Raw genomic sequence first — 26,975 nt, 5'->3', positions numbered from 1 at the left:
ATTCCGTGGGTGTCATGTGCACGGTGATTAGGATGCAGACAATGGAGTTTTTCTTCTGGGCAACAATTTTATACCGTTGCTGTTTCCAATTCGATTTCTTTTCGTACTTTTTGAGCTGTGTCAGTGGTCAAAGTGACAATGTGCCTGCATTATCAATGCATCAGCTGGCCATGATCGGTGGATGATAAAATTGGCATGAAATCGGGCGGAAGACATCGCCAGGCCCCGGTCAAGACGAGAATTTCCCATCAGCGCCGCTTCCCTAGTGCTGTTGATACATACATGATCTCATTAGGTTCAAATGTCACTTGGCCAGAAACGTCATTAGACCGCAAAATCCAAGCGAGAGCTTAGCACGAGTGCTCGTGGTGGCACGTGTCTGTTATCACGATCAGCTGACTGCCAACTCATCATGGCACAAAAGCGGGCCGCATGCGAGCTACGAAATGACCAGTAGTTGATGCGAACGACAAGAAAGAGCATTCAAGTAGAATCTTTGCTCCACGTGAAGTGGGAACTTGTGGAGACTGTGGGTAGACACGCTAGCTAGGGCAAAGCTGTTAAACATTTGTGTGCCCAAACAAAACTGCTAATTCAATTTTGGTGTACATGAGAAATGTCATGCAAGAGTCTTATTGCTACAGAAGGTGGTGCAGTAACATCAGCGCGCTTCTTGCGAGTGCCAACTGACAGCTGGTAAAAACAAGCACCCTTTGTGACGTCCACTTGAAACACAATAAGTACACCATCACTTGTGCACATTTTTTGTTACAGTGCCACTCCGCTCATGCATTTCTGTATTCACTTCTCTGTTTGCCTCGTGAACATAGCCACAGCCTCTACTCCTGGATTTCGTGGCATTGCCAAGAAGTTGCTCGTGTTGTGCGCATTCCTAGTTCACACGGAATTAAAGATGCAAAGAACAAAAAATTATTGCCAGCAAACATGGAGCTACGTAGCATTCGGTTGTCACTGTATTAGGTTTCAGTGGCTTCACCAATGTACATCTTGGAAGTGTTTGTGGGGAAGAGCTTGGCTGGGGGTTTTGATTTAGTTGTACTAGACAGAAATTTAGTAATTTTCAAATTGCCATTTCTTTCTAGAGTGTAATATTATGCATAATGCTTTGATGAAGATGCTTTGCTTCTTGAATTATGAAAAGAATGTTTGTCCAGAAACTTTCACAAACCAGGGGTCGCAAAAACCAGGATCCGCAAAATGTGGATCATCAGGGAAGGGATCACCAGGGAAGGGAAAATGTGAAGGGATTCATCCAGTAAGCCCTGTAAATAATGTACACCTTCCAAAAGCGCTTGGATTTGAAGTGTACGGAAGCATTAACTGGTGAGCAGTCGAGATAAGCAAGAGACGTTTAGAGCATTGGTGGAAGGAACAGATCGATACAACCGGATCCGTTACAGGCATAGGTACAAGGTAGATAGAGAAGTTTCGAGGAAGAGACATAAGATTAAAGAGATGTATACAAAAATGCTGGAATGTAAAATGTACCCGAGTAACTCAAGCAGCTAGGTGACTATTTGTTACTACCCGTTTCAAAGGGGATGCAATAAATCATCATCAACTGGCTACCGTTGGCTATGTTGGTATGTCCGGCGCCTGGCATCGCTACAAAACCATGGCTTAAGTGAACCGTAGCTTTCGCTGTAGTGCGTGGAGGCAAGCAAGAAATTGTGGCAGCTGCTTGTAGTCGTGAGTGAGTGAAACAACTTTAATGAAACCATGCCAGGGGCCTGTAACTTTGCTGTTGCGACATCATTGGAAAAACATGATGGCTGCTCTATGTTGATGGTGAAGCAAATTTTCGAGCTCAGAGTGGCTTTGAATCCCACCCTTTCTGGAAGGGCACTGAATACAGTCGTCTCTGGGCTGCATATGCCTCACCTTGTTGCAAATATTTGCCCCCCGTATGTCTCAAGGCTAACTATTTGTTTCTGGTGGTGAAAACGTTTGAAGAGTGTTTACGCAGCTGTTGCGCATATTCTAAGATGGTATTTTTCTAACCCTTCGTTGTAAGCCATGTCTTTCCTGTATTGAGCTACATCCAAGTGCTGACTTTTTGTACTGCCAAGTTTGTGCTGAGATCCTTTTTTGCGTAGGCACTATGAGCTGGTGCGGGACATCCGCCAGAACAAGGGCACCATCCTGAAGGCGACGGTCGACTACGTGCGCACCCTCAAGAAGGAGAATGACCGCATCCCGCTTGTTGAGGAGAAGCAGCGCACGCTTGAGCAGCAAAACAGGCAGCTGCTGCTCAGGATACAGGTGGGGTGATTGCCATTTGAACGGTAGATTGCAAGTAGATGCTTGACAAGGCGCAGCATGAAAGCCAGCGCTGTGACGTCGTGGATTTTGTCGGCGCATTGTCGGGCCTAGTTAATCGGTAAACATCGTCTTATTCTAAAGGACTCAAGTTTCAAAAACTGATTTGAGGGTGAAATTCAGTAAATGGAGATGATTTTAATAATCAAGCTATCACCGTAATATTAACACGTGATATATTCAATGAATACTTGAAAGAGAGACTAAAGGCAATTATTAAGTCAACCTGGACTGTTAATGTGCCATTCCATAAACCTTCGTGCCACAAAAAGACTTGGTTTAAGAGAACGTCCCGGCATACCTTTAGCGCAGTTTCAATCACTCGAGCAGCAAGTGGTGAGGTTGCATATGCCACCCTCAACTGCCGTCAGTGACAGCGCCCGACATAATGCACAATGGTTTTTTTGAACCATGGAGAAACCCAATTCGCCACTGCTTTTGGTCAAGTGGTGTAGACCGTTTGGGCATCCCGCGACTTCACAAGAATGTGCAGTTCTCTACTACTTGCAGTTTGTGCAACTTTCGTGAGCCAGCAAAACCAGCACTTCACTGTGATAATGAAACCTCTGAAACGTGAGAGCACAGGCGGCACAGAGTTGAGTAAAAATGAAATCTTTCGATGGCACGTGTCGTTATGTCGGGAAGTTCTTTCTAAAAAGTTTGTTCAGGCCCATTATGTGTGCAGCATCACGGGTGCTATTTATGCCCAAAACCCCTTGTGGTATCTGAAATTTCGGTTTTTATTTTAATTAGGGCTAGGTAGTGGCGGCACACCTGAAAAATTTATAGGCAACTGTATTTGAAATTTTCAGAACCAGAAACATATTTTGAGGCACCCGCAAACAAAAATTTCATTCGCTATAACTGATACCAAGTTGGATAATACTTTTTCTAGTATTTAATTATAGCGGTATGCCCCATTGAAATAAAGCATGATAATTTGCATGATAATAAGCATGATAAAGCATGATAATAATGATAAAGCATGATAATAAGCATGAAATAAATAATATCTGATAATTTATTGTGTCCGTGTTTGTTATCATGAGGTTTGACTGTAGCTACTAAATGATCCATCTGTCAGTGTTACATTTTTTTTTGTCCACATCTGTGAATCTTGGCCAGCAGAAGCTATTGTTGTCTGTAGTCAGTTATATTCAATAATTAAAAACTTAATTACTCAGTGAAAAAGGTATTTCCTGAGGTTTTTAAATGGCTGGGCAATTGAAGTGCTTTCATTGTTGCCATACTAAAGTCACAGGATGCCCTCTAATAAAATGGTGTGCTGGTAAACTGCTTGTGCTACAATATTGCTCGTCTGTGTGCAGGAATTGGAGCAGACAATGCAAATGCATGGCATCCAACTGACGAGCCAGACATGGCATCCCACATCCGAGTCACAGCTGAGTGCTCTTATCAATGATGGACCGACATCCTTCAATGACCTGTATGACTTCAAAGGTGGCCAGGAGGACCTGAAACCAGATGACTTTCGAGCCGATGAGTTTCAGCACGATGCGTATGACATCAAGCATGAGGCACCAAGCCCGAGCCCAAGTTCGGGTCTAAGTTCGGCACCTAGTCCGGGCCACAACCTTGGCCACTACGATGATACCATCATGGACGACGACCCCATGGGTGGTGGTGGTGACCCTCTTCTGTCGGCATCTCACCTTCCGCACGAGAAGCTCAACTCCCCTGGCACAATGGACTATCACGGATAATGGACAGCTTGTCCATCTTAGCTGGGACAATGAGCTCAGCCTGGTGGGATTGGACCACGCTGCTGCAACAAACTTGCTGCAAAATTTGTAGGTAGACTCTTGTGTATAATGTGAGCTATACATGGAGGCAGGCATGCCCATGGAGGCTTGCCCCACCAACCAAACAATCTTTCCCTAGGTTTGCATTGCAGAATGGAGTGTTATGGGGGGATGTCTGGAAGCAAGAATTCTTGGACCACGTGGCTTGCATGTGAAGTTTGGGACAGAAGACAGCTTTTGCGTGGCTGTGCTTTTGCCCACAGGATGGCTTGGTCTTATCACGAGCAGTGCCTGTAGTGGAGGCTTAGCCACTTTTATGTAAGTGCAGCAAGTCATCAAGTTCATTGCTGTGCTGTGCACTCACAAGTGCAATCTTTTGTTGGTTGATTACGCGAACTGCAGTGTCTGCTGTGCAAGTGGACAGACTGTTGTTGCTACACAGGGTTGTTTGTTTTGCAAGACGGCATGATGTTGTTTGAGAGATGTTAGAACTGAATATCTGCTTGTTGCTTTGCCTGATGTGCATGTGTTGTTGCTGTTGGCAGTAGTCTAACTTGTACAGAAATGTGTCATCACACATCGTGTCAATTTTTATTCAAGAGGTGGAACCACTGTTGACTGCTTCTTTCGCCATCTCACCTTCCACTCTGGGGCGCAGAGTGGGATACCAGCTTCATGGTGGGCATTGCTCAAGTGTGGCATAACCAAATTGCAACGCAGTCGAATATAGTTGAATGAGCAATGAAGTTTTCTTGCAGGTATCTGCGTGTCTTGAATATATGCTGATAGCAGATATAACTAGAGTGTTCTCATGTTAGACGAGACTTTGGCCATAATGAGGTTCAACTCTGTATGATGCAGTGCTGTTGCAGATGACTTTGAAGCCGAGATTATGAGCGCCTCGGCATCAGTGGAGCACATGCTCCAAAATACATGCTTTTCTGTGTAACCATTTGCTTTTAATAATACTGATAATCAAGTGCCTTATTGAAGCCTGCCTGGTGAGTAGGCCTGTCGGCTGCTGCACTTTCCATGGCACTTTCCATGGTCCACAAACAAGCTCTTCAGGAAGCTAAAGAAAGAAAGTGCAGTTTGGTCACTAACTCTGCGTTTACAACGAAGCTCCGAAAAGCGCGTCACCCACACTGATCCCTGCGTGTGGTCATAGCTGTCATCTTTGTTCTCAACAGCTGTTTCGGTAGCTTCTTCTGTGAAGTCGTGCATGCTCCCACCTACTGCAGGAGTGTTCAGGCTGGCTGATTTCAGGTGCATTGCTGTAGTGAAGTGCCCTGTGAAGGAAAGTAATTTAACCAGCACCACAGACCAGGCATTGGTTGCACGGTCAAAGCCAGTGCAAACTGAGTAAAGGCGCCGGTGAGAGCCAGCATTGGCCCTTACAGCGAATTCTTGATTTCGCTTGTTTATACCCTTTGGTAAAGCTTGCAAGTCCTTCACTCAACAGCATCATCGCCCGATTCAAACTTTGGGCAGCTGTCGCGCTGTGGCCTCGGCATCCTACAAGTACCTCTAAAAATCAAGTTTTGCCCTCGTATTCAATTTCAGGCAATAATATGATCGTCCTAAACACCTTTGTTTCTGTGGGGAATGAAAACAAAAACGTATTATGCAGATTGCACTGTATATGGATGTGTGTGAAATGCTGCAAAACTTCTACTCTACTGGAGCTGGCGGTGTTATATGAATGCCTACAGGCTCGGTACAAGCAGCTGCTGCTGAAAGACCTGGTGACACAAGGCAGCATTATGCTTTGTCTCTGCAAGCCATCTCAGAGGAGAGGTCTTCAGAAACACTGCAACAGGCTCAGTGAACCGCACTCAGTATTTTGCAGATTGCACACAGCTCTGGAACGGGGCCACATTGCTGAGCAGACGTATCGGCTTGCCTCTTTTGTCTACTTTGTTGGTTGATTCCAAATTATCAATTTTCATAACCAGAGATGAGTTTGGCTCTTAGTATTGTTGATGGTTTTGCAACGCATACATTGATTGAATATCCGGTACTGTTCCTAACATTGAAATCCGACTGCTATATGTTCCATGCAAGTTGGTACAGAACAGGTTCACTCTTACTCTTACACGATTCTGAACAGGTTTATCCAGTATGAGAACCAGCATTGAGGCAGTTTCGTCCGTTTTTGCAAGCTTGTTAGTTTCTGTGCCTGGGGCTGCAATATCTAATTGATAATCTGTTATGTATGCTTCATGCCATCCTAATAGAAGGCTAATTTTGCAGGCAAGTGCATTTGAGGTGACGCATTTCTTTGAGAAAGACCACTGAAATGGTCAATATCTATAGGGCACTAACTTGGTAAGCATATTCCAGTGTACAGATGAGATGTTATTGTTTAACCATTTCTCCTCTTTTTTTTTTTTCACCTCATATGTAGATCACATTTCACCTGCGCCGGGCAAATGTTGGTTCTTCACCCCTTCAGCACATTCGTTCTTGTCTGGTTATTATATGAAGACCTTTAGTTGATGGACTGTGGGCCTTCAGAGATGGCTGCTGTGAAAAAATGTTTCTGTATTTCTTTCGTGCTCGCTTTACTTGAGAAAAAGTAAAAACATTTCGCCACCTTTGTGGGTGGCAGTACACGAACGGCCTAAAAGAGAAAATGCATCCTACTTATCTAAAAAGCAGCTGTAAGCATTTGTTTGGAGTACATTTTGTTATCTTTTGTTGAGCAACACCAGTGCAAAAAAATTTACAAATTTGGGCTGTGGAAGCATGAAATGCATGGCTCACATTGACTACGGTTACTGCTAAATTTTGAAGGAGTTGTTAGGGACTCCTCATATATTTACCAACTTGGATAACTTTTGACAGTTATTCTGGGACACCTATATAGTGCATTAAGACTTAGTGATATTTTATTTTTATTCTCTCGGAACGTGCTACATGCACTAAAGCAAAAAAGCCTGCAGTTTTGTAGACACTCCTACACAGCATTCAATTGCTGGCCATTGTTGGCATCACCTGTTTTGTTCATCATAGCTTGCATTATATATATATATATATATATATATATATATATATATTGGATCATTGCTCGCTCAGCAGGAAGTATTGCTTGCTCGAAGGTGTGCATACTTAGAGAACAGTCAGATTCCATTTTTTCAGTGTTTAGAAATGTGTGTACCCTACACGTAAATGTATGTCATTCATTTGTTGCTGGTCCCTGCTGTCGGAGAGGGCATGTAATACGTGGAGCTGTTTTGATGCAGCCAAGTGGCATCTGTCATTGACAGTAGTGCCATAAATGCATTGCCTTCACAGTGTCCTTGACCGTATCACATGTGACCATGTGATACATTCTGCTTGTGAATACTTTTGGGTTTAGGCACTAGTTGAATGGCAACAGCAGTCCCGATCCTCGTTTGAGCTTGTGTCACTGTTTGTAATGTAAATAAGCACGCCTTGTAAATAGTGAGCCCGTTGTTTTCACCTTTTGTTGTACACATTGAAGTAGTGTTATTGGTAAATGGAGTGTGCATAATGCTGTATGAGGCATTGCAGACATATTTTGAAGGCTATTAGTTTTATTTGCAGATGGCTTTAAACATGGCTTGTTTTAACGTGCTGGCTGAAGTCGGTGTTCTAGCAATGCCTCCTTTACTAGATGCCCACCTCGTTCGCGTTCCCATCGGGGTGGCAGTTACCTTAGTTCTGCGTAAATTCCGTGAGGCGGCGCTCGTTGCCTTTTCAACTTCCGGCGGCGGCGGCGGCCGAATACTTCCACCGGCGCGTTGATAGCGCCTGCCGCCTCCAAGATGGTAAGAGATGCTATAGTAATCTCGGAGGCCGCAGCACGTGATCTAGGTTGCAGGCGTGCGCCACAAGCGGTGCTCGTTGCCTTTTCGCGGAGACGAAAAAAAAAAAAGGGAGAGGGCACAGAACCGGGTTTATCGGACCACGCCGCAGGCATCTAGTAAAGGTGGCATTGGTAGTGTTATGTGAAGCGCTCCACAACATGTGTGACCATATTCCACCATTGCATGCAAGACCACTTGATGTGAGGAACTGTCCCTCTGTGCCATGTGCTGATGGTGATATGTGCTCGTAATGATAGCTCTTGCACTTTGGGGGTAGTCACAACAAATGTGAAATGGGCGGGTAAATAATGTTTCAAGATGAGCTTGAGAACATCTTTCGAACTGTACATTTTTTTAGCCTGTTGTGTTGACTGTGTGGCGTTTATGTTGACCACTTCAGTTTATACATTTTTCACTATTAAAATTCCACTGTTATGTTCACCATGTCGAGCCAAAGTGGAGCCCTATTTGACTCCTGGTGTGCGTGACTGTGCAGTTGTCAAGCGCATTAGTGCGGCCTGCTTTACCAAAGTCCTGCTGCTTGCAAAAAGAAAAGATTGCATACTTAAGGGCTGTGTAAGGAAAATCTCTGCAGCATGCCTTGCTGCATTACATTGGTTCACAAGAGTGTAAGGACAAAACGAGGGAAAATCTGGCACCACCGGCATAGAAACTGTACGTACTATTTTTGAAGCTTTGTGCGTCAAAAATTTGTTGTATGGAGGCCTCGGAACATTGCAAAGCAAAATAATTACTTATTAGGCATAAACACAAAGTAAGCGTATATGTAGGTTTAACTGTTAGCATAGATTATGCGCTGGAAGTTACTCAATAAAATGAATAATTTGTGACATTCAAACACATAGCCTATAGGAACTGCAGCGTGTACACAACAAACAAGACACAAGGCAATGGTAACACACAAGCGCTTGTGCGTTACTTTTGCTTTGCGTCTTGTTAATTGTGTACGTGCTGCAGTTTCATAATGAATAGTTACCAACTTCCCCAACTTTCAGTACTCAGCTTAGACTAAAGAAATGTTATGAGGCTTGTAAAGAACAGATTTTAACTTCGAAGAGCAGTCATATAAACTTCAATATGCTTTTTAAGTCAGTCCATGCCAAATTATTGGGAAAAAATGCATGTTCGTGGTGGCTGATTTTCCTATGTGGCAAGATAGCATCAGTGGAGATGAGGTGGTCACATCCACTTTAATGTTCCAAGGTAGGAGAGAGCTTCAAGAAAAGCTTCTTACAGCTCAGTCTGCTGCAGCAGTGGCGGCGGAATTAACAGTAACCTAACAAGCTGTACACGGGTGGTTTAAATATTAAATTAACAAGTGAATGACAATGTTATGTACAGGTGAACATGGTGGCATCCCGCTTTGGCATGATACTGGGCAGAGCCTGGTCTTCTGTTTGTGCCTTCATGTGAGACCTGCACAGTCATAAATGAAATGAACATTTATTATGATGCTAGTCCTCGGTGCCTTGTGAAGAAAAACTGTGCAATTAAAAGGCATGGGAGTAGCTCTGTACAAGAGTGCTGCAATTGTAATGAAAGTTCCTCTCACAAGATGTGCTGTCACTTTATGAATAGTGTAAGGCAGACACTGTAAAGTCGTACCACGTGCATATTTCATGGCTTGGAATAAAGATGTTCGAAGAGCAAATGGCCTTACTTGATCACTTCTTGCGGAAAAAAGCGCACACTGCTTCTATCCTGCACACATTGATTGGCCTTTGGACAGATTTGCCAGAATGTAATTCAAGTGCTGAATGTATTGGTACACATTTCAGTGTGTGCAATGCATTACTGACATAAATGGAGAATGTGAAAGGTTGTACATTTCCATGTCTGTTTTCAGCAAATTCAACAATCAAAACTTTCTCAACAATGTTTATGTGGTCCCTTTTGGAAACCCCTGTTGCGATAAAGTACAAGTCATAACCAGCCATGGTTTGCTGGGCTTTACAATTTTGTGACGGGGTGAGAGGTCTCTGTGAAACAATTGTACATACCTTGCCATTCTGTGAGAAACCTTGATGCAGCAGAGTCTCATTGTTTCGACAGCAGATATCTCGCAATAAACCACCTGAAAGAACCAAAAAGAGCCTTTGTTATAATACCCAATTGAATGTGTGGTGGCCAAATCCGCTCCCCAGCAATGGTTATCTCTGAGTAACAGGCTACGCTATTGCTAACTGCATGCTCCAGACGCAATTGCAGAGCCGTTGTCATAGGTTTCGTGTTCTGCGCATTGCCTATTTTTTTTTTTTTTACTACACAATTTTTTTTTTTTAATTGCCCGTGGTAGGTAGTGTAATTGTAGTCCGTAAGCGGGTTGCTCGAAGCAGTGGACGTTACTCATATGAGAAATCAACACAAATAATTAACAAAATTTCACTAATTTCTTAATTAGTTACTTTGATGCACATATAGCTATTTACGAATTGTAGCTGGTAAACTTGTAAGGCACATCCACTTAGAACAAATTCTTACAATAGTACGGATTTAGAAATGTGTGCCGCAAAACTTGGCAGTAACAAGGCACTAGTGCTCCACTTACTTTAACAAACTGGAAAAGAATACCACGACACTGGTGTCATCCTGAAAATTCGTTCCAACTGCCTGGCGCACTCGCCAGCTGCAATTCGTAAATTGTAAAGTAACTGAAAAAGTTGATTAGTGCATTTGTTTTAATTAGCCGATTATCATGTTCGCCTCTGAGTAATCCAGCTCAATGACTACACCATCTGCCACTTAGTGTATAAAAACGGTGTAAGGCACAGGAAGGGTGAGATACTTACAGCGCCTTTTGTGACGCCAGCCAGTCCTCCTCCTTTGGGAAGCATTTCTGCGGAAGATAACATGCAGTGGTCAGTTGTCCGACAATTCGCTCAATCTGTTCTGTCGAGATTCGTGGTTTTTTTAATCTCACTGTAAAGAACCTAATCGTGCTTGCAGACCTCACGTTCACATTCCACGTGTACAGGCGTGACAAGTGCAATTTTCTTCTTTACAACTAGTGCAAGACGTGGTCCTATTCACCTTGACTTTGTCAAGTCGAAATTGTTTATTGGTTCGTACAAGCGGCCAAGTGAAAATTGGGCCACAACCGTCGACGATTGTCAACGTAAGCAAATAGCCCGAACGAGTGAGAGAACTCGTTTAACGAGCCAATAGAGAATGAGTGAGAATGAACAAAACAGAGAGCAAACGAAAAAGGAAAAGAGTGAAACGGTGGGGAAAAAAAATCTCCCTAATGCGATATTTGAGCGCAGCGTGTCTATACGTGTTTTGCGATATGTTGGCTGGTGCGGACAATCTGTCTCGTGCTTGTGTGCTAATCTGGAGATTGCGATTCACAGTAGCCGTCGTCGCCGCACTGGGCCATGCCCTCCTCTGCTTTGCGCCCTCTTCTCCGCTTTCCTCCTCGCGGGAGGAAAGAAGCCAGCGAGCAAACAATGTGTTGGCCATCAAAAGCATGTTTGCACACGACGGCATTCTGAATGCTGTGTCCACCATTTCAGTGTACAGTGAAGTATGTTACCGACTTTTGCTTGCGGAGCAAGCAGAGTGTACTCGAATGGTGAAGCTGAATGACTTCCTGCTCGATGAAGAAGCGATCGCGCGTCCGTCGCGCACTTTTTTATTTTTTTTCCCTCTGGTTTGCTTCGACTTCGGGGTTGGCTAAAAGCCATAAGTTGCTGGCCACAATGAGGCTAGAGCGTCTCGACCTCCTCGGGAAAAATACAAATTGTGCCATCATGCTTATGTGTAACGAAAAAGCAGTTACATGAATCTTAACAGTTGAATTTGGTAGTATTTCACTTTTTTGGGGGGTTCGCCTTGGGCTGGATTTATTGGCAGCCCACTAAAAACAGGTACAGCCTCATAGCCTTAGCGTTGTCTGTTGGCCACATTGTGCTTTGTTTATCTGCGTGCGCGCTCCGGTGTCGTCGACGCTTCGTTTGCTTTTTCCCCCGTTTCGGTTGTGGTGCACATGGTTCAGAATAATTCCTGGGAAATGTAAATTCCAAAGCGCCTGGCTCAGCAATGACGATTACAAACTTTGGGCTGCGCCGGATACATCGGACCCCCACCGCGCGAAATTTTGAGGAGCCTTAGCAGGCTGGATGAGTTTTTTCATGACCTCCTGAGCTTCAATCCCTGCTACAAAGAGCTGTGGAAAGCAGTCGGGCTGTTGCTTGTTTTGAGCCATGGGCAAGCAACTGTCGAACGGGGGTTCAGCGCCAACCGCCAGATCCCCGTAGTGAATCTGAAAGGTTTGTCATACATTTCACAGCGTATCATATGTGACGCAGTGGACAGGGCAGGTGGAATTTTGAATGTTCCTATAACAAAAGAACTCAGAATAGCTGTGTCCACAGCGAGGCAGCATTGCGGTGCACACTTGGAATCGGAAAAGAAACGGTACCAGGAAAACTCAAAGCAGACAAAAAGGCACACAATCATGGAAGAAGTTGAGGGGTTGCAGACGAAGAAAAAGAAGCTTGAGGTAGTCGTTGCCGATTTAACGGCCTTTGCAGATGGATATGCAGAAAAAAAGGCTGAGAGAACCGGTGACATCTCGTACGTGGTGAAATCATGTATGGCACCTTGATCAGAAAGAACGTGCCGGAGCCATGAATGGGGCATATCTTCTCCTGCCTTCAGACAAAAGGCCAGGAGCGGCGCACATCAAGCCAGCGGCCCTTCGGCACCTGGCGATCAAAAGTAGTTCATTTTACGCAGCGGCAAAAACGCGGTCAAGGAAGAGCACGGGAAATACTCTTCTGAGGATCAAAAGTGGGACCGTGACATCAACTGCCGTTGTTGTCACCTTGTCGGCGCTCGCGTTTTAGAAAAACTTGGTCTAGTTGGTATGGCATTTTCAGGAACAGAACTGGCACAGTACGAAAACATAGCAAGGGGACACATGCACGGTGTCCCGATCATGAGCCGGGCTACTTTTGTTTCAAGAAAGCTTGTATGTCGTCAAGAATCATTTAATCCAGTGCAGTCCCAACCAATACCAGAAAACCATCGTGACTGTTTGGGCTGTTAGTATGGCATTTTGAGAAACAGAATTTATTTAGCGCAAGTACATGGGGAAAGAAAAGATACACAAGCAGTCTGTCCTGTGTATCCTTTCTTTGTCATGACCTTGTGCTAAACAAACTTTTTTTCTAACAATACCGGAAAGCCTCATGATGGGGGGCAACATGTGTTTTGGTTGTAGATGTAATCTTTGTAGTTGTATTTCACCGTACTTTATAAGTTGTATACAGTTAAGTGTTATTTATAATTTATTAGTTGACATCACATATGGTTATGTTTCTCGCTTATGTATGCTCCCCGCTTATGTAATACTCCAACAGGGGCATTTAATGGTTAATGATAATGACGAGCAGCAGATCGATTCATCTGAGCAAGATGGCAGTGGCAGCCAACCAGCTTCTTTCGAGAAGTAAGGCCTTCCATGTTTTCAAAAACATGGGAGGACTGTGTCAGCGAGGACAGCGACTGTGCGTCAATGGCGTGGAGTTCGTCTGGCTGACGACGCCACAGAAAGAAACACATGGTGAACGCAAATAAGCAGTTTTTTCTTCTTTTTTTTTTGTGTGATACCGAATGCAGCACCGCGCAATCACTGATTAAACTGCCTGGCTTTCTTGGTGTGCCCTCACGGCATCTTCGCCAGGCAGTTGGGTGTCGGCTCACGATCAGGGTTCTGCGTGGTGGAGTCGCGCAGTAATTGGTGTAGGTGGGCGCCACGTGGACGCGTGTTTTTATTTCTTTTGTTTATTTTTTATTGTTACATGAACCTCCAAATTTTTTTTCGTGCCAGCGAGATTAGCAGTAATGTGTGTCGGAGAACATCGGCGTGTTATAAACTGCGTGATGAAAATGTGGCGATGCTGGCCTTTTTTACATCGTGGTTCTTGTGATTACGATCGGAGATGTTTGTTCGGTTCGCGTTCTGTTCAGTTGCTGCAACGTCCCAAAGTGACAGTATGCAAAATGTCTTTTTTACTTGCGAACGTCAACCACGTGGTGGTGGTGGTCTGTGATGGATTGTGCAATGAAGAGTATCGGCTTTTCCATGGATGTGTGCCACATTTGTTGTGGTAAAGTGTGCGACGAGAACAGCGATGATATCGGCTCATCTTTGTGTAGGGAAACGGACCACATTGTCTCTCTCTCTCTCTCTCTGTGTGTGTGTGTGTGCGCGGTGTATTACACGATTAGCAATACATCTCGCTTACGAGACTGGACGCGTGCTGCGTGTAACAAAACCAGTCGTAGTGATCAGGCGCCGTTAGAACTTCAGGACCCGTAATTATTGAACAGGTGAGAATAAATGAGACGCGATTATTAGTGAGCGCATGTATTTCTGGGGTCACCCACGCTGTGTGCAGAAAAAAATTATAATAAACCTTCGTTTGAACTTAATTTATCGACTGAGAGGTATGACTACAAATGAGCTCCTACAATGTTTTGACCACTGCCGAAGCTGCGTGTATACATTTAACAATGGGGAATGCCCAAAAGGAAAACCACTGAAATTATCGCGATTTAACGCAGATCTTACGGGTCTTAAGTAAAAGTGAACTTTTTTTTTTTCGTTATTGGTGTATTTACCTTTATGGCACGGACTTTATGTCGTGGTGATGCACATAGACATGCAAAAGTTGGGTCTTGTGAAGTTGAGAGCAGCAAAGGAGGCAGCAGACGCAGCGAAGTTGCCGCGCAACGGATTACGTACTACTTATGTAAGATTTTGCTTTGTACATTTACATGACCGAGACTAATAATTAAAATTGAATTACGGTGTTTAACATGCCTAAGCTGCACAGCGGCTTATGGGGGACAGTGTAACAAAGGCTCTGGATTAATTTTGTCCACCTGCTCCTAAAGCAGGGTAATCAATTTTTCTGCATTTCTCCCTCATCTGAATTTAGGCGCCGCTAATTTGTACGGCTCCACTGAGCCGCCGTGTAGTTGTAGACGAAGTTCATCTTGTATATAGTTTAAAGCTACAGTGTAAATGGGGCGCAAATCAGTGCATTCACGACAATGCAATACAAATTTGTGTTCGCGAAGACCAGTCATTTAGCGAAGTATCACTTTGTCAGCGCGAAAATATGCATCATCTGTGATAACATGTTCGTTTTCGAGGAGTATTGCATTTTTTGTGAATGTTTGATCAATAAAAGAGGCGCACACGAAATCGCCACACGCTGACTTACGGGAACCATGCACAAGAACGCTACGTTGCTGTACCGGTAAAACGGGGACGATTATACTTCCTGAGCACAGTTCGTAACTAAAGGGAAACTGAGACATCCACCCGAATGTAGCAATTTGCTACAATGGAAACCCAACCGGGTTCCTCGAAGTTCGTAGCTGCTGTCACTTCAAAAAATAGCAATATGCGCCAGACTTACAATCGCGGCAGTTGATATACAAGCAGCGTTCTTATGCAGAGAGAACCAACCAGCGCCCGCTTCGGAGGCGCGACAGATGGGAGAGGCCCCCGCAGTGACGTCACGCTGTTTGCAAACAGGGAGAGCTCTGGTCTCGCTACGAACGGCGAATTCGTTATTACAGAAGCCTAATCTTTCAATCTAGCTAATATCATTTAGTGTCCCTTTAAATATATTGCGGAACCATTCAAGAGCTTGTGTGCAGCTTGATCGGCTCCGTTATTTCACGAATTACTGAGCATGCCAGCCGGTTAGGGTAATTTTCTCTGCACACAGCATCTTCATTTGATGCACGCTAACAGCGACGCCTAAAATGGTTCTGGCTGCCTGGGAAGCATTCGCAATGAGCGTGTACTTACAGAAAACCCAGACTGCCACCTCGGGACGTTGGCCTTGCTCTCGCCCATGATGCACATCATCTTCGTGAGACCCGAGAGGCTGATGATCTGCGGTATAGCATGGTGCACTGGTTGGCAATGTCTATTGCAGTGCACGCCCATCCACTTCATGAACTTTACAATAAGTACTGCGGCACAATAAATGACTGTCTCACTATGATTGTACGAGAGCGTCAATATTGACTTCAAATGTTAAGTAAGAATTGATTTTACGAGTGCGCCAATCTTGACTTCGAATTTAAGTAAATTGTTGCGCGAGTATAAGAACGGAAGTCGGCTAATTAGGACAACCCCCCATGCTGGTCTTTGTTATTTGGCCAGGGCTTTGTAAATGCCGGCCGTTGGCGTTTATATATATGCTCACGAATGTCGGCAATGGCGTGCTCCCGTGGGAAAATGCCGAGCAAGAGAACCTATACCCAGCTTTTAGAGCTGCGGATGTGTTGCTGAGGTTAAAGTCATACAACAGAGTTTCACCCGCCCTCCTTTTAGGTCCAGCTCTTGATGCCCACCGTAGTTATTCAGTAAACGCCTGGAAATTTGTTATACACCCTCTTTGTTCAATCTTCGAACTCTCCAATGACCGCGTGCAGACGCCGGTAACAGTAATAACTTATATTAGTGGCGATAGCACACTACAAAAACTGAGCAAGTCGAAGCACGAGTGCTGGCATCTGCTCTGAAGTGAAGGCGCGAAAACGACAACGGACGAAGAGAGAACACACACTCACACACAGGCGCGCCCTATGTGTGAGTGTGTTTTCTCTCTTAGTCCGTCATCGTTTTTGCGCCTTCATTTCAGATCATGTTTAACCAACGCGCCGAACTAACAGGCATCTGCGTCTCCGCTGTCGAAAACTACGCGTTCTCTAAATGAACGAAAATACGCGCAAAGTCTTTATCAATGTCTGCTTTATAGAACACGTGAATTGTGTGCATGAAAAGAGTACGAAGAATGATAAGTAGGCTTCCCGCTCGCGTAAGCATTTCTACTCAACGAGGAAACTGTCCGTCGCGTAAGACGATCGCTTTCAAAATAGAGCAGCGAACGACTTTACCTTCGTGCTGCCTGTCGCTTCAAGGCGAACGAATTCGCGGCGCTCACGTCGCACCTTTCGCAGATCAAGATATGGGCCCGCGCGTCTCTCTTCAACGGCGAAAACACAGCGCGCGGAGCAGTCGGCACTCTGTCCGCTTCGCAGATCGCTTTGGTTTTACACGGATGGACATAATGGTTTTACACGGATGGACAAGGCGCTAAAGAGCGATAATTAACGGCTTATAACGGTCGGAACGTCATCGGCGCACCTGGCGCCGCCACCTGCAGTACTTGCGTTATCAGTCCATCTTGCGCCGCCGTCAGCAGCTGTCGTTTGTACTGGCCGGGTCGCGCATTTACATTCGCGCCACGGATATTCGTCGGACGTCCTATGGATATTCCTTTCCGATATAACGGACCTCCGATGGACGTCCGCATATCTCCAACAGACGTCCATCGGACGTCCGATGGATATAAAAAAACAAATTTGTACATCCATCGGACATCCAAAATGGGATCCTGTGGCGGACGTATTTCGGACGATATATGTGTGTCGTATATATGTATGTGTGTGTGCGCGCGCACACACACACACACACACACACACACACACACCTTGAAGCGGCGATAGTGGAATGCATTCAAGCACCCAACCAATGTTATATAACAACCGGTCAGGTGCTTCAATGCACTCCACTGTCGCCGCTATGCTGCAAATAAACCAAAAACATGCGCCCACACCAGCTTCAAAATACTAATCGTTTACTGCCACCTTATGTTAAAAAGTCCACAAAGCAGGCATGAATACTGTTCATAGCATAAATATACTGCTGATATAAAGGAAATTTGCAACCTGATATCATGGCTGAAGTTAGAACAGCGCGAAGACATAAAAAACAAAAATAGCTAGAAACTCCTTTCAAAATGTTAAACAGTCTAACAAATGTGGGAAAGGCAACTAAATGAATGGTAAGTAACCCCCCCCCCCCTCCTTCTTCTTCAGACCCGCTAGCCACTTTAGAAGTCGCAAAGATAATTTCCAACGCAGAGAAAGGTTTTGCGGAAATCATGAGGGGTTTTTGATGTACAGTTCGAGGCAGGCGACGTAATCAAGTCACATGCCATGAACGGCGAAGTCGTCGAAAGTGAGCACGGTGCATGGGCATGCTTAAAGAGGCGCACAGTTCCTTAGTTCCAGTCGTTCCAGTCTGCTTCTATTCCCACCGCAAAAATCGACGGTCGTCAAGACAAAGTAAACTTGCGCGTGAGCAAGGAGTAGAATCACGTTTTGGCATGTCCGGAAAATCTCCGCAAGTAAACTCTTCCTTCGGACTGCGTTTCGCTTACAAAAAAGAAAAGAAAGAGAGAGATGGGAGGTCAAGCCGCATGCTGCGTTCCGGCTTCCCTTAAACTCGAAATCGGCGAATTGGAGATATTTTGCATTTTGTAACGCCCATGCACTTTTCACATACAAGTAAAATAACCGTGCAAATTAAAGTGCAGCAGGAGAGTGAAAAGGCCAAACATTATTAATGCCCCATTTCGCGAAAATCTGGCAGCGGCGTGAACAAAACATGGTACCGAAAATGGCCGACGGCGTAAAGAGTCAAGAAATGCTCGGATTGACGTCAAATTTTTCAGTGTCTTACGCAACCTGGCATCGTGTCCTCCCTATATGCAAAAGCTCACACAACACTTTTGACGGTATGCGGGTCACAGTCGTCTATCACGCTCTAACGATCCTTCCATACAGTTTTAGAATAGGGGCCCCAAAAGAAATAGCGTCGAAGCCACTGCGCATGCGCGAGACGCAAACTGCGTTTGGGTTTTGCGTCGGGCAGGCTATTTGGCTAGAAGCAAGCGAGAGCCCCAAAAGCTTTGCTTCAACAAACATGGCGGTACCCATAGAAGCTCTAACCTAGCACTACAGTGTTCTAGATGCTCTAGTACACTAGCACCCAACTAACGTGTATAATGGACATTGATTCATTAGACGCCGCTGATTCCGAATTCGATAGTCGATTTCATAATAGCTCGTAGGCCTAACATGGATTAGCTTGGCTGCTGAAGGTACTTTACGTAAAGTTGGTTACTCAAAATTAAGCGCAACAAATCGCTTGCTGCTAATAGAATAACTTCTAAATTGTAATTAAACGCAAGAACACAAAAGTGAAAATTACTCTTATCATAAAATGGTATAGCTTATTTGAATATTTATAATAGTTTTTTTTTTGACACCCTAGTGCATGGCTCTGCAAGCGCAAGACGCGTGCCGTCTGCTGGCAGTTTCCGGTTCGATACGGCGGCATCGGCCCTCGACACGCATGGCGGCTGCATTATCCGCCATCTCATTGGCTGTCCAGACGTCACGTGATTTGAAATTTGTGCCGGAAAACGGCAATTTTGCGTTTTCATCAGAATGACGAAACGTGACGTGGAGCTGCAAATTTTATCGACTAATACTTTTTTGGTTCTAGGAAACATTGAGGGGAATGTTGAAAACCGATTTTAGACACGCGCGCGCCTCGGGGAACAGCAAACAATTAATAAAATATTAATAAAAGATCTATGGCCTTCACATTTTGATATAAGACGGCCTAAATTGTTCCTGTAAAAATGTCCTCCCAGCAATGCATTTGTGTTTAAAAGTGAAGCCGACTTTAGGCGGATCAGTGTAACCTTGGTCTTTGTAAGCTGGCTTTCCCACGTTGTGCTTTGCAGTGAAGCTTACTAACAAGAAATGTGATGCAAACGGAGCCCAATAACGCTATCGCATTCCACTCTTAAAGGCGAAGCTTAAGTGTCCTCCATTTTTTTTACCACTGTCTTCTAAAAATAACTGGTATCTCTGCAACATGAAGCTACGTAAGAAAATTTTATTATTGATATCGTGTCATTTTACGGGCGCTTCTTGTTGGTGGATATTGATCAGAGACAATGATCAAAGAAAACTATATTAGAGTGAAATAAACCAGGTTTATTCACTGCGTGACGCGAAGAATGACCAATGTATTTCTAGGCAATTAAACCAAAGGGTACATAGACATATATGTTCACGCTATATATGTAAGGGGAAAATAAATATTCTAAATGCACTGATTGAAAAAGTGAGAACTCCCGACCGGAATTAAACACACTTACTAGTGAATACTGCACATAAAACTCTCATTCGCAGAAATAATATTCATAGCAGGCAAAGCCATCTTATATAGAATTTACATCTATATAAGCCATCTTTTAGAATTTACCACTGACCTGCATTTTGACATGGACCGTAATATACAGATCGATAGCATATTTCTCGACTTTTCGAAGGCATTCGATCGTGTAGCGCACTGTCGCCTGATTTCAAAGTTAACTGCACTGCAATTAGACTCACAGACACTAACTTGGCTTCGGAACTTCCTCTCTAACCGTCAAAAGTTTACAATAGCTAACAATATTTCCTCACCTCTTTGCTATGTTACTTCCGGTGTGCCTCAAGGTAGCGTTCTTGGGCCGCTACTATTCCTGATATACATTAATGATCTTCCTAATAATTTAGCATCACGCGTGCGATTGTTCGCAGACGATTGCATTGTCTACCGCCCTATAACCAGCCCCCATGATCATCTCCTTCTTCAAAACGATCTTCAGCTTATTTTTGATTGGTGCAACACTTGGTTAATGACCCTAAATTCATCTAAATGTAAAGTAATCTCTTTTACTCGCAAACACACCATCTCTACATTCTCTTATCACATAAATAACAACCCGATTTCCCCAGCCACTTCATACAAGTACTTGGGAATTAATTTCGTGCCAAACCTTTCCTGGAACCATCACATTACGACCATATGTGCTAATGCCTCAAGGTCACTGGGGTACTTACGTCGAACCTTGCGCAAATCACCGTCCAACATCCGTAAGCTAGCTTTCCAAACGTTTGTTCGCCCGCAGCTCGAGTTCGCCTCTCCAATCTGGTCACCTTACCAAAAGAACCTAACCAGCTTATTAGAATCTGTCCAAAATAGGGCCGCAAGGTTTATCTCTCATAACTATACATACAATTCTATCATTTCGCAAATAAAACTGGATATTTCACTTCCACCCCTCAGTGTCCGTCGTGACTTCGCTCTCTTATCTCTGCTTCATAAGTACGTCCATGTGGATAGGAAATCTTCCTTGCGGCCTGAATTTGCATCATGCACATCACGCAGACTACATAATCACCTCAGCTTCACTCGGATATACGGAAACACTCACGCATTCAATTGGTCGGCCCTTCACCCTGCCATTCGATTATGGAATGCCCTTCCTGATTCCATAGTCTCCGAAAAAAATCCTGACAAATTGCGCCAGCTCCTCATTTCGCATTTCATTGCGTAATCTCGACAAAAATGCGTGTCCCCTTCTTATGTCTCCTCATGATATGTCTTCTGTTAGCTTTTTTGTTTATGGGATCACTTTGCTTTTTCTCTTGTATTACTATATTTCTTTTTTTTTCTCTGATTAGAACGGCACCAGTCCAATATATTTTTATGCAATACTGATGTAACCCTTCAGTTTATTTGTCCATTGTTATTTTTTGTTGTAGTTGCTTTTTTGTATTATGTATACGACATTGAATTGACTATTCTTATGTGAACTGTACCTTTTGTTATATTTGTGTAATCATCCAGCGTACGCAGGAAATCATTCATTATTATGCCAATTAATTGTGCATGTGTATTTTGTATCAATTATGCATGCTGTTTTCCTTTTCATTGTGATGCCCCCCTTACCCAATGCCTCTCACGAGGCCTGTAAGGACTTTTTAAATAATATATATATATATATATATATTGTGAGACGACGCCCGGAACGAAGGCAGAGCTCTTCTATTGTCACGCGAGACAGCCCACGAACACCAACCCGACAAAATGATTACGATTATGAGGATGGGTATATACACATGAAGACGATGATGAACTGCACAGTTAGCGCTCACACTAACTTCCCCCCCTCACGAAAGCGGCCGGTAAGGCAGCGAGTCAGAAACGGTCGGAACGCCGAAGATACGCCTTCAGGCGAGAGATGTGAACAATTTCAGTGCTGCGGCAACGGCGGTCAGTAACAGAGGTAACAGGAGCTACGCGATAGTTCACGGCAGATGTTCTTTCAAGCACGGTATATGGGCCGCGATACCTGTGAAGAAATTTTTCACAGAGCCCTGGCACTCGAACAGGTGTCCACAGGAACACTTCGTCGCCTGACACGACGGGTCGTATCACGACGGACGTTCCTCTTGTCCTGAATGGTCGCGGTGTGGGCCGCGCAATTTCGCGGCAGCGGGCGACGCGGGCGGCGAACTCCTCTGGTAGAGATGTGGATGGAACAGAAGGCGTAGAGAGAAAGCTGGTGTCCAAAACAAAAGACGGTGCACGGCCGTACACGAGGAAAAAGAGGCTGTAGTTTGTTGTGCGTTGAACGGCAGTATTATATGCAAACGTGACGAAAGGAAGTATAGTGTCCCAGTTTGTGTGGTCGTGTTTCACATACATGGAGATCATGTCGGACAGAGTTCGATGGAAACGCTCGGTAAGACCATTGGTCTGGGGATGGTATGCAGAGGTGGTCTTATGAATGGTGTTTGAGGCTTGCAGGACTTCAGCAAGAACATGGGAAAGAAATGTCTTGCCACGGTCACTTAGAAGACCACGAGGCGCACCGTGTCGCAAGATAATGGCTTGCAGGACAAACTCGGCGACCTCAGAGGCCGCACCAGAAGGAAGAGCTGCTGTCTCAGCGTAGCGAGTGAGATGGTCCACGGCGGTGACAATCCAGCGGTGACCCGCGGGTGTAAGCGGAAGGGGACCGTAGAAGTCAATGCCCACGAATTCAAAGGGAACGGACGGGCACGGCAATGGTTGTAAAGGGCCGGTGGGAAGAGAGGTCGAACGTTTTCGATGTTGGCACGACGCACACGAACTGACGCACTTGGCAACACTAGTAGACAGGCCAGGCCAGAAACAGCGAGTCTTAATGCGGTCGTAGGTTTTATGAAATCCTAAGTGGCCAGCCGTTGCGTCGTCGTGAAAAGCTTGTAAAATTTGCAGTCGAAGTGAGCGAGGGACGACTGGGACCCATCAGTGACCGGTAGGGTGGTAAACTTGCCGCAATAATGAGCCATCATGAAGTTTAAACCGTGCCAGTTGTCGTCTTAAGCGGCTGTTGGGAGAACGGGATAAGCCAGTGAGCCGGTCAATAATTGTGCGGCAGTACGTATCTGCACGTTGGAGGGAGGCGAGGTCTTCTGAGGACAGAATGTCAACCGAGGTCACGAACCGTACCGGAGCCATGGTTGTGGTCGGTTGGCTGGGCGGTGCCGAACGGAGGGAAGGTGAGACAGGGGCATTTGGCGACAGCGGGCAACGAAATAAAGCGTCAGCATCTTGATGTTGCCTGCCAGACCTATATGTGACAGTGTAGTCGTACTCCTGCAAACGCAGAACCCAACGGCCGAGGCGTCCGGACAGATTCTTCAGGGAGGACAACCAACACAGAGCATTGTGGTCAGTCACAATTGTGAATTGGTGGCCATATAAATAGGGGCGAAACTTTTGTATGGACCATACGATGGCGAGGCATTCTTGTTCGGTGATAGTATAGTTTCGCTCAGCAGGATAAAGAGTACGACTCGCGTAGGCCACGACTTGCTCTTCAGACGCGTGGTTCCGCTGCAGCAGGACAGCGCCTATTCCATGCCCACTTGCGTCAGTGTGGAGGATAGTAGAAGCACTGGTCCTGATGTGAGGCATCGCTTGGGGGTCTGAAAGGCGGCTTCACATTCATCAGTCCAGGTAAAGGGTATGGTCGTGGTCAGGAGTTTATGAAGAGGAGCTGCGATAGTCGCGAAGCCACGGATAAAGCGTCGGAAGTACGACGCTAATCCGAGAAAGCCGCGAAGGTCTTTAGGTGTGGTTGGTTTTGGGAAATGCTGTACAGCAAGGACCTTGTCGGGATCTGGCTCAATGCCGTGCTTGCTGACCACGTGACCTAATACTTTGATGCTGCGGCTCGCAAATCGACACTTCTTAGTATTAAGCTGGAGACCGGCCTTGGCTAGACACGTGAGAACGTTGTCTAAACGTTCTAGGTGCTGGGAGAAGCTGGACGAAAAGATGACAATGTCGTCCAGGTAACATAGGCAGGTTTTCCATTTGAGGCCGCGTAGTACGGTGTCGATCATTCGTTCAAATGTGGCTGGCGCATTGCACAGACCAAAAGGCATTACGTTTAATTCTAAAAGGCCTTCAGGTGTTGCAAACGCCCTCTTCTCTTTGTCGGGCTCATGCATCGGGATCTGCCAATATCCAGAACGCAAGTCGAGGCTCGAAAAGTATTCGGCACCTTGTAAGGTATCCAAAGCATCGTCAATAGGGGGCATAGGTTATACGTCCTTACGGGTAATCTTGTTAAGTGCCCTATAATCGACGCAAAAGCGTACCGAACCGTCCCTTTTTTTTTTTTTTTTTTTTTTTTTTTTTTTTTTTTTTTAATAGGACAACAGGAGACGACCAAGGGCTTGCTGAAGGCCTTATAACGTTCCGTGCGAGCATGTCGTTCACTTGGTCTTCTGTAACTTTCCGTTCAGCAGACGATACACGGTAAGGGCGGCGACGAATGACGCGGGATCCGTCGGTTTCGATGTGATGAGCGGCCACGGATGAGCGGCCACGGCGTCGATAAGCATGGCAACAGTGGACCCCTCCGGCAGCAGAAGTGACTCTGACGTCGTGTTGCAGGTGGTCAGACTGGCGCAGCCGCGTGAGAAACGCACTAGACAAGAAGCGATGGCGATTCCCCGAAAAATGCAGCGCTGAGAAGAGGAAACCACTGCGTCGCCGTCGATATTTTCGCTTGATCTAATGGTGAGAATGCGGGCTTGGCCGGATGCCGCTGTGACAAGGTGGGGCGGCGAGGAATCGGCAGCGTCACAGAGCTCGGTGTCCGTAATATGTATAAGTGGTTGTCCGCGTGAAATGACAGCAGATGCAGCTGACAAGAAATCCCAGCCTAAGATTATCGGATGAGCGCACGACGGAAGCACACTAAACTGTATATGATGGCGAATTCCGTCGATGAGAACACGAGCAGTACACTGTCCGGTGGGGTAAATCGGACTGTCATTGGCGCCACATAAGACCGGACCAACATACGGAGTTTGCACTTTTCGTAGACGGAAGCATAGTGCGCGATGAATAACAGAAATGGCGGCGCCAGTGTCAATAAGAGCATCGACAGAAACACCTTCCACACAATCAGCGAGCAAATTTGTCGGGCGAGCAGGAGGAATTGGGACAGTTCGCAAACAAGCAGTTTCTCCTCCAAAAACTGCAGCGTCTAGTTTTCCGGATGGTTGTCGAAAGAAGTGGAGGCAGGACGCAGGGGCAATGAAGTACGGCGGAACGGAGACGGGGAACGACGACAGGGTGAGCGAGAAGACCGGGACATGTTTTGGGACAACGGAGGTGAGGGCGAGCGACGTGACGAGGATATACAGGGTGTTTCATTTTAGCTGCACCAAATTTTGAAAAATTGCCTGTGGCAGATAGCACAATTATAATCGTTGATCTAAACTACTCGATGAGGCGGCCATTACTTCCACGAGAAATCAACACGCCTAATTGAAGAAATAAGATAATTACGCTAATTAACTTTTTAATTAATTATTTTTACGGCACATTTTTCAATCTACGAAATATAGCCGCTTTGTTCGCAAGGCATATCCACTTGGAACGAATTCTCAGGACTGAACCAGTTTCGAGATATTAATTTTCAAAGTGTCCGACGAAATGCATGGGCGTTCCAGGTAACTTTGTCCTTCAATGTATAAAACAGCGTTTTCCTCAAAAAGTTGGCCGCTTCCGTGACTTCTCCCTGTCACGGAAGCGGCCAGCCTGACCGCATATTAGACATTATCTAAACGGGGAGTGACGGGCTCATCCGCGAGACGTGAACAATTTCGGCATTCAGGCAGCGCCGGTCAGTGACGGAGTGTACTGGGCCCGCGAGATAGTTCACTGCAGATGTTTGCTGCACAACGGTGTACCGTTGAAGGAACTTCTCACAGAGGCCTGGAGTTCGGACTGGAGTCCAAAGCAGGACTTCAGGGTGAAAACGGAGGTTACGGCGTTTCTTGTCGCAGCGAAGTTGCGCTCAGCTTGAGTAGCTTCCGTGCTTTGCCGGGCTATTTGACGGCAATGTGCAATCGGGCAGCAAAATCTTCTGGAAGGGACGCGTCAAATATGGTGGAAGGAGATCTTCCATATACAAGGAAGAAAGGGCTGTAACCGGTAGTCCGTTGAATAGCAGTATTATATGCGAATGTCACGAAAGGAAGAATTTTATCCCAGTTAGTGTGGTCAGGACGGATGTACATGGAAATCATGTCAGACAGCGCACGGTGGAAACGCTCAGTGAGGCCATTGGTTTGCGGATGATAGGTAGAAGTAGATTTGTGCACGGTATCAGCGGCCCGAAGAACTTCCTCGAGAACTTGGGAAATAAACGCCTTGCCACGGTCAGTCAGAAGAACGCGAGGAGCCCCGTGGCGCAAGACGATGGAGCGCAAGAAAAAGTCAGCGACCTCAGACGCAGTACCGGATCGCAGAGGGGAAGTCTCGGCATATCTTGTTAAATGGTCGACCGAAGTGATAATCCAACGGTGACCGGAGGGTGTCAAAGGCAAGGAACCATATAAATCAATGCCAACAAATTCACAAGGTGCGTCCGGGCAAGGGAGAGGGTTTACTACAAGTAAACCGGCAGGAAGGGATGTCGAGCGTTTTCGGTGCTGACATGACGCACAAGAGGCAATGTATTTGGCCACCGTTGTGGATAGGTCAGGCTACAGTGTACTAGAAGGGGGCAGTGGGCTTACTCTCTGGCGGAGGCTATGCGATGCGGCGGCTCCACGAATGTCGCAAATATGAGCTTCTCCGATAGCCCGAGCGGCGGCGCTGGCGTCGGTTTCAATGGAACGTGGGTGCGACGGCGCAGCTGCCTAGTGCCCGCCCAGTGCCCGATCATATTAGTTGGAGTTGCTGAGCTGCGTTGCTTTTTTCTGTGGACGTCGTCACGTGGGG

General features: G+C 45.6%; 2 protein-coding genes across 3 annotated transcripts in view; one reads left to right on the top strand and one right to left on the bottom strand.

Annotated features, from left to right (window-relative positions):
• The window catches only part of LOC119461867 (transcription factor E3), a 278,465-nt gene extending 268,857 nt beyond the window's left edge, over nt 1–9,608 (top strand). Inside the window, exons 6-8 of one of the 2 annotated variants that reach the window (XR_007468462.1) lie at nt 2,118–2,283; nt 3,669–7,712; nt 8,059–9,608. Coding sequence is in view for 1 of the 2 variants with exons in the window: in XM_037723240.2 (XP_037579168.1) it covers nt 2,118–2,283; nt 3,669–4,064 (562 nt within the window). In the remaining variant the exon portion in view is untranslated. Of the gene's footprint in view, nt 1–2,117; nt 2,284–3,668 lie in introns of both variants that reach the window. The other variant, XM_037723240.2, reaches the window with a different exon arrangement.
• Nucleotides 9,609–9,955: 347 nt separating this feature from the next.
• The window catches only part of LOC119462594 (uncharacterized), a 51,143-nt gene continuing 34,123 nt past the window's right edge, over nt 9,956–26,975 (bottom strand). Inside the window, exons 4-6 of the mRNA XM_037723926.2 lie at nt 15,789–15,875; nt 10,747–10,793; nt 9,956–10,031 (exon numbers count right to left, since the gene is read on the bottom strand). Of these exons, the coding sequence (XP_037579854.1) occupies nt 9,995–10,031; nt 10,747–10,793; nt 15,789–15,875 (171 nt within the window). The 3' untranslated portion in view covers nt 9,956–9,994. The remainder of the gene's footprint in view (nt 10,032–10,746; nt 10,794–15,788; nt 15,876–26,975) is intronic.

This window comes from Dermacentor silvarum, chromosome 8, assembly GCF_013339745.2.
Source record: "Dermacentor silvarum isolate Dsil-2018 chromosome 8, BIME_Dsil_1.4, whole genome shotgun sequence".
NCBI lineage: Eukaryota > Metazoa > Arthropoda > Arachnida > Ixodida > Ixodidae > Dermacentor > Dermacentor silvarum.
This window is presented reverse-complemented; position numbering and strand designations above follow the sequence as displayed.